Below are 14984 nucleotides of genomic sequence, written 5' to 3'. Positions count from 1 at the left end.
CAGTGTTTGGAAGCATTCATACGTGAATCTCATGTGTGTATGTGACCACCTCCCTGATCATGTGCCCTAATTTGTAAAATTGAGATATTACTGATACTTAGTCTACAGGATTCTAGTAGAGTTCAAATAAGTTAATATAAAGTACAGCACTTTATCAGCTACTCAACTCTGTATAAATTATAATTATACTAATAATTAGCTACAGTGGTAAAGTATGTGATTTTGTATAATTGCAGTTTTAAAAAATACCTTTCCTTGAGAGAGTTTAAAATGTTATATATGTGAAGCATCTTAGTTTCATTCTGCCTTCTTACCTGTTGAAATGGTATTTTAAAAATAAAAAAGTACTCAATGTTTTGAGCACTTACTATTATAGCCAGACATTCTGCTTAGTGATTCACATACCATACAGTTCCTTTTATCCTCTCAATAACCTTAAGCAATAGGTTTAATTGAGATCTCTATTACATGAATGAAGAAATAAAGGATTAAGAGAAATTAAGCAGATCACCTAGTACAGGTCATTGTATAAATGGCAGAGTTAAATTTAAGCCAAGGCTATTATGACTGTGCTGGATTGCACAGTATATCTAATTAAACATTACCTTATTTTTTTTTAAAAAAACTCTACCTTCTTCTTAAAGGCAATAAGGAAAATGCCACTCCAACAATTTATTTTCTTTCATATTTTTGCATAAACTCTAACTAAATAAAGGCACAACAACATGTGCACTATGGAAGAAAATGAAAAGACAAAGTCGTCTTGTTTAAAAACTACTACTTTAGCAAAAGATTAATTTCATTATATAACTATATAACAAACTTACTTCTGTTCCTGGGTGTAGGAGGCCTGAGATATAAGAGTGGAGAAGAGGAGGCAGCTTAATGTAATGTAGTGTCTTTAAAATATTTTATGTCAGTTTCCACAGAGAGAAATATCTTTTACACTGAAGATCAACACATATACGCAAATGCAAAGGCCCCGAGACAGGATGTGCCTGGCATGTTTGAATAAAACATATGTGGCATTTAAAGTCATATTGACCTGCACCTACTGGTCATTGGGCCTAGGACAAATAACTAAATATTTGTTTTTAGGGCTTTTTTGTAGTTTGGGGACAATTTGATTTTAAGAATAATTTTTAAACGTTATGCCTTTCTTTAATGTTTTTTGAAATTACTGAATGAAAAATAATTTCAATTAATTAATGTTGAAATATGTCTTTGGGAATTAATATTAAAAATAATCATATTAATGTTTAATATGCTTCCCCCTCTTCCAAATTACACATCATCCTGGAGATCCTGGTTATCCAGGCCTCTGTTTTATCCTCTGGTCCATTTGAACCCTCAGTTGAGAATAAATTATTCAAGCCCCAGTGAGTCTCAGAAGTTTCTTCATTTGTAATGTTAGCACCATAACTCTAATGTATACACTGCACCTCCTTTCTGGTTCGTGGCAGGTTTGTTTAAAACTTGTCTCCTTATTTTCTAATCACACCTAACGCTGGGGGTACAGGATCATATCTTTCCTTTAGTATTCAGCTTTTTCCTTGAAACATTTTGGTAGTATAAATGATCAAGGAATGACATTTAAATGTACTTCTCAATAACAGGGCAGCAAATAAAATTTGAATAGTATTTTGGAAGATAACCAAAATTTTATTTCCCAAATTCTTTTTTAAAAATAGTACATTTTCATTGACCTGGAATATTAAACCTAATTTAATGCCCTGTAAAGGCGATGAGACTGTATTAATTGAATCACAGAGGATCGAATAGGCACAAAAGTTACTAATTTCTAAGAATAATTCAGCAACAGCTGTGGAAAGTTTCAGAAAACAGTGATCTATTAATCTGATGATCAGTAAGAGAACATGCTTATAAGGAAATTAAGTTTGTGTTCTGAGGAAAGTTTGTAAGTGAATTCATCAATGGGATTATGAAGTTGTAAAACCAAGTATATGTCAAACAAGTTGGTCTGGATATATAAAGTTCTTTTCTGCCTCACAGAGACCTGAATTTGAACCTGGATTTTTTTCATCTAACAACTTTTTACATATACTGTGCAAACTATACAATTTTTAATTCAGGATTTAAAAGAGGTTGGTGTTTACACTTTGCACCAGAATTTAATGCTGTTTTTTAAAATCTAATTTGCTTACTATTTTGTTATTCGCTGACTCAGAGTAAACCTTATACTGAGAAAAAGATGTTTAGAATCTTTCCTGTAATCTTCACCTTTGTTTTGTTCTAGCTTGTTTTCCTCCTCAGTCTACCGTGGATATTTGTTATAATTTGATTCATTTAATATGAAAATATTCCCCTATGGAGAGATAAGGGAATAAATAAAAGAGTATGCAGGGCTATTTATCTTTGACTTGTAACCCTGGGAATTAGAGTGAATTCCTCTTTCCCACTATTGAAGAGTTTACTTCATTATAAGCAAAAACACTCAACATTATTCCGTTTTTGTTAACTTTATTTTCTGCAGCCTTCTGAGCACAAAGGGGTTTATACTCTGGATTTTCCTGGAGCTTTACAAAGCTGCAAGAACCCTTTGTTTTATGATCTCTCCTGTGTGAATTCTAAGAATCTAATAACTGTGCCATAACTACGTACCTACCAGTGATAACTTTTGAGAGTTCATTTATCTTTCATAAACCTTGACACTGCACTGTCTGTGAGCTGCCAAATTTACTATTTGTAATAGTAAAAAAAAAAAAAAAAAAAAGTTACATGTTGGAGACGAATGTGCAGAGAAGAAACTAGAATAAGGCCAAAAAAATGATAGATTGATCTTTCACTCAATTCTTTTTGCCACTCATTTCTAGAGTTGTATTCATGATCCCTAGTAACTACCTCACATCCCAACCTCAACTTGGTGCCTCCCACACTCTCACCACTTCCCCTTGCCTGCCAACTCATCTGCTTCAGTGCACAGACTACAGCAACTACTTGACTGGTGTCCTTCAATCAGCTGACTCATCTACTTCCTGATTACCCTACTCAGTTCCTCCCTCTTCCTTACTCGGCTTAGATCCAACTCTCTTCATTGTAATCAATTATCCTGATTATCAATCCTTCCAGTAAGCTCAAATAGTGAAGATCAAGCCCTAATTCAATCCTGCTCTCTTCTTCTTTGTGCTTGTACCAAGAAGGTGAACATTTCTGAAAACAAACTGTTAAAAACAACACAAGGCCCAAAATGCAGTCCCTTGTGCCAAGCCTCACATCACCAAGCCAAGACGTAACACCTAATTTATTACAGTTTCAGCCTCTCCTAGGAATGGAATCTTAAACCATTTAACCTGAAATTACCTGCTTAGCACTAGTGAGGTCATCTGCCTGAGAGACCCCTGCCATCCTCCAAAAGAAGGTGACCTTGCCACAACCAACCTGCTTTTTGCCAGTTGTTTAACTTCTTTGTCCCACTCTCTTCTGCCTATCAAAGCCTTTCATAAAAGCCATTCCTCAGAACTCCTTTCTATCCAATAAAGAGAATGCTTCCCGATTCATGAATCATTGATTAAAGCCAATTAAAATCTTTAAAATGTATTCAGTTGATTTTTTTTTTTTTTAAATAAAACAAACAAACAATCTCAACCATGCAGAGTGAATTCATGAACACAAATTTCATATGGGTGTGAAGTACTCCCTGGGAGGAAATTCCCTATTATGCTTCCTTTCTCACTCTCTGAAAGAGGGCCGAATCTCATGTTGTCCTCTCTCTTCAAACTGCCTGTACTTTCTTTCCTACCCCTACTCTCAGCTGATGACCTTGTTTCAACTGACAAACATAGAAGCAATTACAAGGAATGTCCTCATCCTCTGGCTACCAAATCCATCATTCTCTGCACCTGACCTCAAGCTTTCTGCTTCCTCTTCTGTTCCTACGGATGGAGTGTCCCTGCGCCTACATCATCGTCAGGAAACTCCTCAACTGGGCACTGGATCCTGCTGCTCTTGCCCAAGGAGGAAAAGTTTTCTGCTACCCTCTTAAGTAATTGAGGTTCTGTGAATGAAGCAGCTAATACACACATACACACAGATTAGCAAGAGAAAAGACAAGAGTTGACAGAAAAATGTGATTCAAGCAAGAGTTTAGAATTAGGGGTGTATATACGATTTTAATAGGGGAAGTCATAGCCTTGCTCTAGAGCCCTACGGCTTTTGCTCTGTGAACTCCACACAGCTTCATTATCTACCAAGGGTAACTCGCACCCAGTGGATCTTCAGGGCCATAATGGCCAAGAAACAGTCAAGCTTGCAGTACAGCCTGGACCTGATGCAGAGCTCTCCGTTACTCTGGCAACACTCAAAATAGGCAGCATTCTGAGTTAATCACATGCCACCTGCAAACTCCCAAGAGTCCATGACTCATGTTCCTTTTTCTTGGTGGTAGGTAGTATAAAATGCAACCTTTATCTAGAATTTTAGCACCACCTGGATTCTAGAATTAATGTTTACAGTGTCACATCCTTGAAGCCATTCATCCATTTATGTTTACATTTTGAGAATCTGCACACATAATACCAGCACATATTTACGTTCAGTATTTAATGGTAAAATGTAAATGTGTTACAAGTACAATAAAACTTAAAAACTGTATACCCTTGCCCTCCTTGAATGTGGATTCTTCAAAGTGACTACCAGTGATTTGTCCATTTTCCCAAATAGGCCAGCACATGTAAACAGGGAGGCATTTGTGATTGTGATGTCCCCATACAAAATCTCCTGGAGTGAGAAGGGAGAGGGACAAATGGTCAGCGTCTGTAACCACATACAGACTTAATTTCTTTAAGACAGGTTTTTTGTTTTTTGATTCAAACAGGCTTTGCCTAGTATAATAACAGCCTTGTGACTCACTTGCTTTTCTGAACCTTATCCTTTTGCCTTTGTGTGCCTATTCCCTTAATCATCAAACCTTAGGACATAAAGTTCAACCAAATCTTTTAAGAATAAAGTCTCAAGACTATGATCAGGAGGACAATAAGTTCCCATTATACTAAGGATAACATCTTGGCTTTCCATGTATTTCAACCCTGGGCCCATCAAGGATGGAACCGCCCCACTGACCATGGGACTAGATGGGATAACACCGTGGCTGATTCCAGAACCAGACACAATGATCAGTTACCCCAGCCCCATCCAATCAGTAGCACCCATGACCCCAACAACATTAGTTTCCATGGCTAATGACTTTTCCCTATATGATCTATCCCTTAGAGACACCCGGGGAGCCAAGTCTTTGAGCCTTAGCTCACTTGTGTCTCTGGGACTTGCAACACTCTAAAATAAACTGTTACTTTCTTTGCTTGTAAAACCTGTACGTATCTCATTGGACTTAGATGCTCACAGGCAGGCACACCCACCCCTTTGTTCTAGTAACAGGTCCTGGGCCTCAAGAATGAAACCTAGTCTCTGCTTTTGCCTACCTTTAACCAGGACAGGAAAAGCTTGATGGCATGAATGAGGAATCCTGTCCGTGTTTTCTTCAGAGGGAATAATATGACGAATGTTCTCCAGAATTGGTAGACAATGTCTATATGGAATTGATTTGGGCTCAGGGGAAAAATATGGCCTAGAGTTCCCCCACCCTGTCATAGGGACTACCATATTCTTTATATAGTCCTAGCTCTTAAACTCAGTATCTGGAGTTTTATTTTCCCATGTGCAAGTATGGCACCTTTAACTTATCTCCTTGTTAAACTTAAATGTCCCACTTTTGACATTGTTTCTCAGCAATCCTAGCCGTAAAACTACAAAAGGAATTCTAGACTTCTGACAGGCTTTAAGTGCTCCACACATAATCTCAATAAATATTCCAGTAGTTGAGGACCATTGGACTACCAAAGATTTGACTTCCGAAACCTGTGTTGAGACTGGCTATTAAAGAGATTTACATTTGAAAAGGGCATACAGATTCTGAAAGTGGAAGGGGAAGTTTCTTCACAGAGAAAATTAAACCTCTTTTAATTTACCCATTTAATTTGTATTTGCACAGTGGTATAGGTCAAGTGGCTGAATCCATGAGCTAGCAGTCTGCCAAATCCCTTTAGCTAGCTATATGTAAATATAGAATAGCCAACTATATTTAGATCACTTTTCTGTACCAGAAGGAACGTTCTTTAGGAATGTTACTGTATTTAGGAATGCAGCTTTCTTGTGTGCATATCCATGATTGCCTAAGTGCCCACTCTAATGAGTTGTGGCATTTTATAGTCTTACCAGTATTTTGTATTGACCTTTTCCCTTCCACCCCTGTTCATTCTAGGTGAAAGTGATCTGTTTCCTTTAATAAATTAACTCTTAAAAACAAACGACAAAGAAATAAGATACTGCATTTAATATAGAAGATGCCCTACTTGAACTAGTAACAAATGAAATACACATACACTCCAATAGATGGGAGAAATGGAAGGTGGCAAGATGGGGATGCGAACTCATAATTATGCAAGCATGTATAAATGTTGCAGATAAATCAGATCGACAAGAAACCAAGCACCACTTGGAGAGCTGGAGAACTCAGGTTTATTATGCTTGCAGTCCCAGAAGAACTAGTGCTCTGAGGATCTGGGTCCCGAGCTCAGGGATAACCTTGCTTTTATAGAGCTTATCTGGGCAGTTACAATTGGACAGTTGGCAGGGGCTGATTGGTTAATTTGTCCTCAGGCAGTTACAGAGTGCGGGAGTTGCTATGAGTTACAGGCAGTTACAGAGTGAGGGATTTTTGAATTTAGGCAACACATCTGTTATCTAGACAGAACAAGCAAAAAGGAAGATGAGTCTCTAGTTAATTTTGAAGTCACCCTGCCCTTCGGCCTATGTGGCAAGCATATCTACAGAAGCAGAACAAAGAGCTGATTATAACGTTAGCCTAATGAAAATTTCTCTTCACAGACAGCTCTTATAGTCCTCCATGCAGCACTACTATTGTATTCAGTAGTTTCGATTTCATGCAAACCCAAGTTTCTAAGTTCTTTCTCTAGCAATAAATATTGGTAAGAGGTTATTAATGCAACCTTATGGAACTCACTAAAAGGAAAGAAATTACTGACTTAAAATGTGAAAACAAAATGTATTTTGTTCTTTGACTAGCTGTTAAATAAGCTTACTTCATTTCTTCCACAAAACAACTCTAACAATGAAAATTTTGGAAAACATTTCTTTTTTTTTCCTTTTTAATCAATCAATCAATCAATCAATCAATCAATTTATTTATTTATTATGGTGACGTTGGTTAACGAAATCCAGTAAGTTTCAGGTGCACAATTCAACAGTAAGGCATATGTATATTGCATTGTGTTCACCTTTTTCTTTTTTAAGAAATTGGAATTATTTTCTTTTCTAATTTTCATTTGCAATTGGAGTTGACATTAAATATTACTTTATATTAGTTTCAGGTGTATAGCACAGTTAAACAATTTGCTCAGATTACATGAGGATAATACTTTTAAAATGTTTTTAAATTAAAAAAAAAATATTCTGTGTATCTTATTGCCCTGGGACACCCCGTCCATTGGCATAATGGTTTCAGTGTTTCAGGGGGAAGAACAGATATAAATTAGAACAAAGAAGTGACTGTCACATGGGATTTCTGATTCTCTAGCACAGGATTAATCTTGAAAGCCAGACTTTGTCCAGTGAAAAAGGGTTTTAAAATTTCCTCAATATGCATTAACTTATTAACAGAACTTGTGAGTATGAAGTCTCTTCTGATTGAAAGAACATGAAAAGTGAACAAAATTCTTGCCATAAAAGAAGAGAAAGAAGGAAGTTGGCTACTTCTGACGCAGATTGTGAAAAGGAAGACAGAGATGACAGTGGAGGGGAGTATTCAATCTGGTTCCCCGACTTTCCATTTCAACTCCTGCTCATTGTTGCTGTTTATCTAGTTCCAATGTTTAGAATGCCTATGTCTCTATGTTGTGAGGAATAGAGTTTGGAGTATTAATGGCTTGCCATTGCACTTGGGATAAACTCCTAATTCCTTACCGTGGCCTAGAAGACCTATATGATTTGGCTCTTATGTTAAGATTTTTATATAAAATAAACCCACTATAGTAGTTTAGCCAAACAGGGGCTTATTTTTCTCATTAGTCCAGAAGGAGGCTATTCAGGACTGTTGCAAGTTCTTGAAGAAGTCATAAAAGACTCAGGCTTTTTCTTTCATCTTATTCTGCCATCCATGTGGCTTTTGTCTTTATGGTTTCAAGATGGCTGCTCCTTCTCTAGGGATTGTGGCCTTCTTTCAAACAGGAATAAAATAGCAAAAGGGTTAATAATTTCTGCCAAATGGGCCAGTCTCTTTTCACCAGGAAAATAAAAGCCTTCCCAGAGACCCACGCAGTAGGCTTCCGCTTTCATCTCATTGGCCAGGAAAGGTCAGTTGGCCCCTTTAGATGTAGGGAGCATAGGGAGATAAATTTTTAACTGGACACATTTCTATATATGACATGGAAGAAGGGAGAATGGGTAAGTGAGTACTAAGAAGCAGCGAGTTTGTCCACCAAGCTTCATCAAGGATCAGGATTCTTCCAGCTAACTGCTATGCTTTAGCACATCGACTTTTCTGTTCCTTGATTATGGCCAGGCTCTTCCCTACCTCAGAGAGTTTGCACTTACAGTCTTCTCTGTCCAAAATGTTCTTTCTCCAGTTTATCCAATGGCTGGCTGCTTCGTGTCCTTAGGTATCTCTCAAATGTGACCTCTTCAGAAAAGCCTTCTCGGACAACTATCATCTAAAGTATTCACTTCTGCTTCAGATATTTTCCACAGAAAGTAGTCTATTTCCTTCACAGCACTTCTCCTAATCTGCAGTTCCTAGTTTACTTATTTATAGTTTATTTCTCTCCGCTAGAAAGTAAGCTTCACGAGAGCAGGACCTTGTCCATCTGTGACAACATAGATGGACATTGAGATAATTGTGCTAAGTGAAATAAGCCAGACAGAAAAAGCTGAAAATCACATATCACTTACATCTGGGATGTAAACCTAAAAGCAACAAAGGAACAGGACAAACAAACAGAGACTCATGGACATGGACTATAGACTAGTGGTTACCAGAGGGTAGGGAGGAGGGTGGAGGAGGGAGGCAGAAGTGGTAAAGGGGGGCTCAATTAAAAAAATGTAAGTACATTAAAAATGTTGATATCTATCACAATATATATTTATTTCTCAGCATCTTTTGCCTTTCTCACCAAGATGCCCTTAAAGTTGGTATGTGGTTTCTAAATAAAAAAATAAATAAATAAAAAACAAATGCCCCATTTAAATTTTGATGACACTTATTTAATTTGGGATGTGGCTAAATGGACAGTTACATAAAACCGTATGTATTTGAGAAAGCATTTTGGTTTTGCCCGAGAGTGGGCTGCAACACGCTGTGTATTCACTAAGTAAGTTCTAGCTGACCTAGGAGAACAGTTCCTGAGAGGAGGAACCTGGGACACTTGGCTGTCTGAGCCAATTGTGGTGCAGTCCCAGGGTCATGGAGTTGGTTTTGTTTGCATAGTTGTGTAGGTCTTTAAACTAAGTACTCTCCAACCTCCCTTAAGAAATGTAGAGTTAGAAGAGTAAGGCTCAAAGAACTTTCTATGAGCCCTCCTTTCTGTTTCTCCCATTCTTTGATCAGAGATTTTGAGACTCACTGCCTTACTCTTCTCCTCCCTAATGACTAATCTCTCAGTAGACTTTAAAATGAGCTGAACATTTTAAACAGAATCTGCATAATACATTTCCAGTTTAAGCAGAAGTTGATGGTTATCAACAACATTGAGACCAATATTTATCTGACCAGAGGAAGCCAAATCTAGATATTTTTGAAAAAGCAAGCACATTTTAACAGTACTTCATTACCCAAAAGAACTGTCAAAGATAAAGCTGTACGCTAAAGCCATAAAGACAGATTTTATTCAGTAATACTTCTGCATGAACTGAATTCAATTTCCTTGAAACTAAAAGGAGACTTTAAAGGGTGGAGTGTCCAAGGGAAAGGAACTGAAGGTTGTAAAGGGGATGAGTGACCTATGTGACTAGGACATCTGGGTTTGTTAACTGGAGCTTATATCAGAGGGGAACAGAACTTCTATCTTTAGAACAGGAAGCAGTAGTACAAGTTGAAGAAAGGCAGGCACTGCAGTTAGGCCCTTATCCTTCCACAGGGACTCAGTGAAACTAGCAGAGAGGGTAAGGGAGAGGGGAAGGGAGAGGGAGGGGGAGGAGGAGGGGAGAGGGAGAGAGAATATCTCCCAAAACGTTAGCATTTCAAAGAAAGGGGCTCTTAGGTACTAGAGGCAACAGTTCTGGGTGGTAGGTTTACATCACAAAAGGCAGAGAAAGGTTTATAACTGCAAGCTTTCTAAAGAAATATCTTTTAAGAGAAGGGTCCAGGGTCTATCTGCCTATTACCAGGTTTTGCCTGGAATAAACAATAAATTCTCCTGGAAGTGCTGCGTTTTACTGGACAGGATTTTTTTTTTTTTGTGGTGGGGGGGCGGGGAGGGGGCGGGTGGCCGCTGGGATCGTCCTAGGAACAAGTTCTTAAGCTGCTAGAAGCCTTAGTAGTAGTTTGGTCAAGTCTCCTCGTGCAGAGGTTTAGATGGGGTCATTATACAAGAGTTCTGCAGTCTGATTAATCTGGCTTTTAAAATGGTCAAAGTTTTTAGATTGTCTGTCTATACTACACCATTGTAACAGTGCAATATGTACTGAAAAATTAAATGTTTGCCACATTAATAATATAAAAGTTGAAATCCAGGTTACAAGCTGTTTTGGACCATCTGGATTTCCGATGGTCCTGCTCCTGGCTGTGTGCCTATTTCACAGCTGGTTTACTACACGGGTTTATTACGGCCATACCCAGCAAAGTTTTCTGAAACTCAGCAACTGCAGCAAACAACTTGATAAAAAAGGAAGAGAAAAGTTAACTTTGTCTCTTTTCTTTCTTTTCCTATCACTACTTGTGCTGGCTGGAAAATTACTGTTTGGCTAGCACCCATGGGAACATAGGCTACCGCCCATGGGACCATACTGTTCTAACAATAAGCTTTCTGCTTCTGTAACCCCGCTTGCACAACCGCCCTCTGGGTTGACAAGTAGTGAATAGGAGAAAAATAGACCTTTGTGTTTAAGACAGAACGAAGAATGGGATTTAGGGCTGAAAAACCCTGTACCTCTACATTTCAGGGCTGCTTAATTTGGGGTCTGCGTACCCCTGGCAGACCCAGCTGGCTGAATAAAGAGCGTGTTTCCTATAACTCACTGATTTCTGGTGGTCCGTGTGTCTTTCCGGGGCTGGCGGCTACAACATACTTACTCAGACATGACTAAGATGCGCGTAACTCACTACATCAGCTGACTGTAACCCCTTCCTGCAAGAAAAAAAACCAAAAACCAGAACAAACTTCTCTTGGTCCCCTTTCTTTCTACTTCTTCCCGTTTCTTGTCTTCCTTCCTTCGCTTTTTCTGTCTAGCGCTTTGTCGCTGTTCCCCTCCGCCTCACCCCAAGAACGCCTGCGCAAACTCAGAGGTCCAAGTCGGCAGGCGCTCTGTAGCCCGTAAAGCCTTTGCTTTGCAGCGTAGCCGTAAAGCGCCGGTCTCGCCTTGGGGACGTCAGGGGGCTCAGGTGGTTGTTCCCCGGCAGCTGGGGCAGAGAGTGTCGGTGTCCCCTGTGGATCTGGTTGGCTTCGTTGCACTTAGGAAACAGTTGGACTGGGGAAGCAGCTGGACTGTTATTTTGGGAGGCCTCCTGGTCCCTGTGTGTTTAGGGGATAGACCTAGCTAGTCCTCGGAAACCGGAGGGCGGCCGGGTCCTAGTGCCGGCCAAATACCCGGGGCCCGGGGCTGTGGCGCCGGCGGAGGCAGCAACCTAAGCTAAGAGAGACTTCACTGCGTGAATTCGCCCGTGGGGCGCTGATGGCCGGACGCATCCTGAGAAAGACTTTAGCCACGGTGTCTCTCTCTGTGGCCTTGGCCTCTGTGACTGTCAAGTCCTCGGGCTGTCGCAACATCCCGGAGTGCAGGTACTCCTCCTCTTAGTGCTAGCTCCCCGCGAGACCGTAGGTTGCGTAGAGAACCTGCTTCCGGCCTGGCGGATTCTGCAGGCTTTGTTTGCGTCCGGGATTTTTATTGCCATGCACGTACACGTTTTCAAAAAGGCTCAAAGTGTTTTATCTGCCTTTTGAGGAAGACTAGTGATGGAGACCTTTCTTGATATCAGCTATTGAAATTTGCCCATCCTCCATAAGTCACCAACATTATTGTCCTTAGTTTAAGTAGCACTTTTTTTTCCTGGTTAATACTTAAAACGTTATTATTAAAGTTAATACATGCATTCAGTTTAAAGATGTGGAGGGCATAAATGGTATTAACATGAAAAGTGTGTTTATTCCTCTTAATCTCCACTTTTCATTGTAGATAATGTTTTTATTATCTACCTCTTTTTCTTGATTTGTCAGCTCTGGATAAATTTAAGGATTTGTGATATCGTACTGCCTCCTACTTTTATTCTCCTCCTCTTTAGTTTTTATTTTCCAAGACCATTGTTCAGGCAACACGGTGGCTTTTGCATTACTCTTTCAGACTTCAGTCACGTGCATTCTGTTAGTCATCTCTTCTTTGACATTGTAAATTTTGACAACCTTTTTTTCTTTCTTTCTCTAAATGCTCTCTTTAATAGAAGCCTTTTCTTATTTTATGGATATAAAAAAATCTTCTGAATCTATGAAAATGATAATTAGAATAAAAATTGTCTTTTATTTCCTGAATTATCTGTTTTGGATCAATGGTTCTGTTAGTTTTTGGTCCTTTTTCTTTCTTTTTTTTTTTCCCCTCAAACATCTGGTGAACACCAGTTATCCATTTATATTTTAATTAATGTAGTTCATAAGCATGGTTTTCTTTAAATGGGAGAACTGATAAAACATTGGCTCCATATACCAGGACGCCTAGACTTGAAGGTTTCAGTTGAGTGTTTGTGAGCAGATAGTAGCAGGTGGACAGGCTGGGAACCGGTACTCCTTTGTCTCAGGCTTTACACTAGTGGAGCAGCTTCTTTGCTGAGTGTGGCGGCCTGAACTTTATTTCCTCAGTGTGAATTGTAGTGATATAAAGCCTAAGTTTCTGCTGTGTTCTCTAATACCAGTATTCACGGTAGAGGTCCTAGTCCTTATTTTCTTTAACTTTTGGCTTTATCTTGGGGGTACAAACATAACTATTTCAGACTTTTTGTTTGGGGGAAGAGGAGGAGGACTGATTTTCATGGTTACTGCCCTACTGTCCACTCATGACATTGGGGCCCAATTATTTCAAGCTTGAAACTTCTCAGGGTCCTCCTGTAGAAATGGCATCTCTTCCTCACCTTTTTGTTCATATTCTCAAATATAATTTGCTCTACTTTTTAGGTCAATGTGATTCCACCTACTTTCTATCTCAAATTGGTTAAAATCTCTCATTCACTGATGGGGCCCTTTTCTCTCCCTGGCTGTGGATTTTGTTGCCTTTTATATATCTTAATCTCTTCAGTGGGATTTGGGGAAGGAAGGAATAAACATCTATGCTCTTTGGAAGTCACTAATGCTATTTTCGATAAATGCCACTAAAACAATGTGAAATTTCTTGGCAGTTATTCTTCATTTTTATAATGTTGGGAGCCCTAGGCAAAGCAGGATGTATCCAAAACCAGTGACTGCCTACTGGCTTGGAAGAAAATGCCAAATGTTAGGCCAACGAGTATGTGTTGAGTATTTGGTATCTCACATTGCAAGGCATCCTGGAAGAGACAAAAGAAATTTATCATCAAGAATTTTACTGCAGTTTAATAATTTGGACAAATCCAGAAGGTCATAGTTTTGCAGTTGGTTTTGTGATTTAACTAGAAAATTGTACATGCCTATTTCTAGAAAAAAATAATACACAAAGATGTAGTCAGTGTTTCCAGATTTTACAATGGGATCTATCAGCAATGTGTGGAGAATGGTGTATATTTTATTTCTGTGAATATGTATGTGTATATGTGTGTGTGTGTGTGTGTGTGTGTGTGTGTATAAATAAATAAATAAATATATAGTCTAGATAGTATAGCATAATCTTAAGAGCCTGGAATTCAGACCCAGCTTGACTAGGATCCTGATTCTACTGTAAGTTTACCTTGGCACTTATTTATCTTCTCTGGGCCTTTGTGGTCTTATTTCTAAAAAAAGGATAATAATATCTAACCTTAGAGTTGTGAGGATTAAATGAGTTAATACATTATAGCACAAGAACAGTGTCTTACACATAGCATGCACTATATACATTTAGTTATTATTATGGCTGTTAGTATTACTGCAAATTTGTTTTATTTCAAAGCACCATGACAGTATTGCATTTCTTCATGTTTGACTATTTGAAGGACTGGTTTTTATTCTGTAAAATGAACTTTATCAGCTACTTAATTCCTACTTGCTTGGTAAAATGTATTTTTTGCACCTATTCAATAATGCAATAAAAGAACCTAGGCTATATATGTGTATATTATATATATTCTTATGATCCATTTTAGTATATCACATTTAAACAGAAGATAAAAATAGCAACGTTGCTACTTCTTAATGTGGTAAGATACATAGTCTTTAAAGTTCTGTTTTTCTTGCACAATTAAATATTTTGGAAAAGTAAATAATCAGGTGTGTAAATTTCTCTTGTCAGGGAGGGTAGCAGGTTTGTGGAATTCCACATGCATATTGCTAAACCAGGGAACAAAGAGCTAAGTACTTAAAAAACATCGTTGGTACTTGGAATAGAATGGAAAGATCCGTATTTCCAATTGGGCTTATCATTAATGTCCTTGACTGTTTTCTCACCCTACTCCCAAACCATGAAAAATGACTCTAACTTTGTAATAGAATTCAATTAGAGACTAGGGCTCCACGTGTAAAGTTTTGCGCTTCTGAACATACATACCTAAAGTCTATTTGCTACTTTTGATAAATACATGTGTT

At 38.5% G+C, this 14984-nt stretch overlaps 1 protein-coding gene across 1 annotated transcript in view; it reads left to right on the top strand.

Annotated features, from left to right (window-relative positions):
• Positions 1-11265: 11265 nt before the first annotated feature.
• Positions 11266-14984, top strand: part of NUDT9 (nudix hydrolase 9) — a 28678-nt gene continuing 24959 nt past the window's right edge. The window contains exon 1 of the mRNA XM_006907564.3: positions 11266-12026. Within this exon, the coding sequence (XP_006907626.1) occupies positions 11920-12026 (107 nt within the window). The 5' untranslated portion in view covers positions 11266-11919. The remainder of the gene's footprint in view (positions 12027-14984) is intronic.

The sequence above is a fragment of the Pteropus alecto genome, unplaced genomic scaffold (genome assembly GCF_000325575.1).
Source record: "Pteropus alecto unplaced genomic scaffold, ASM32557v1 scaffold161, whole genome shotgun sequence".
In the NCBI taxonomy this organism is placed as follows: domain Eukaryota; kingdom Metazoa; phylum Chordata; class Mammalia; order Chiroptera; family Pteropodidae; genus Pteropus; species Pteropus alecto.
Note: the sequence above shows the minus strand (reverse complement) of the source record. Positions and strands in the feature narration are given on the sequence as shown.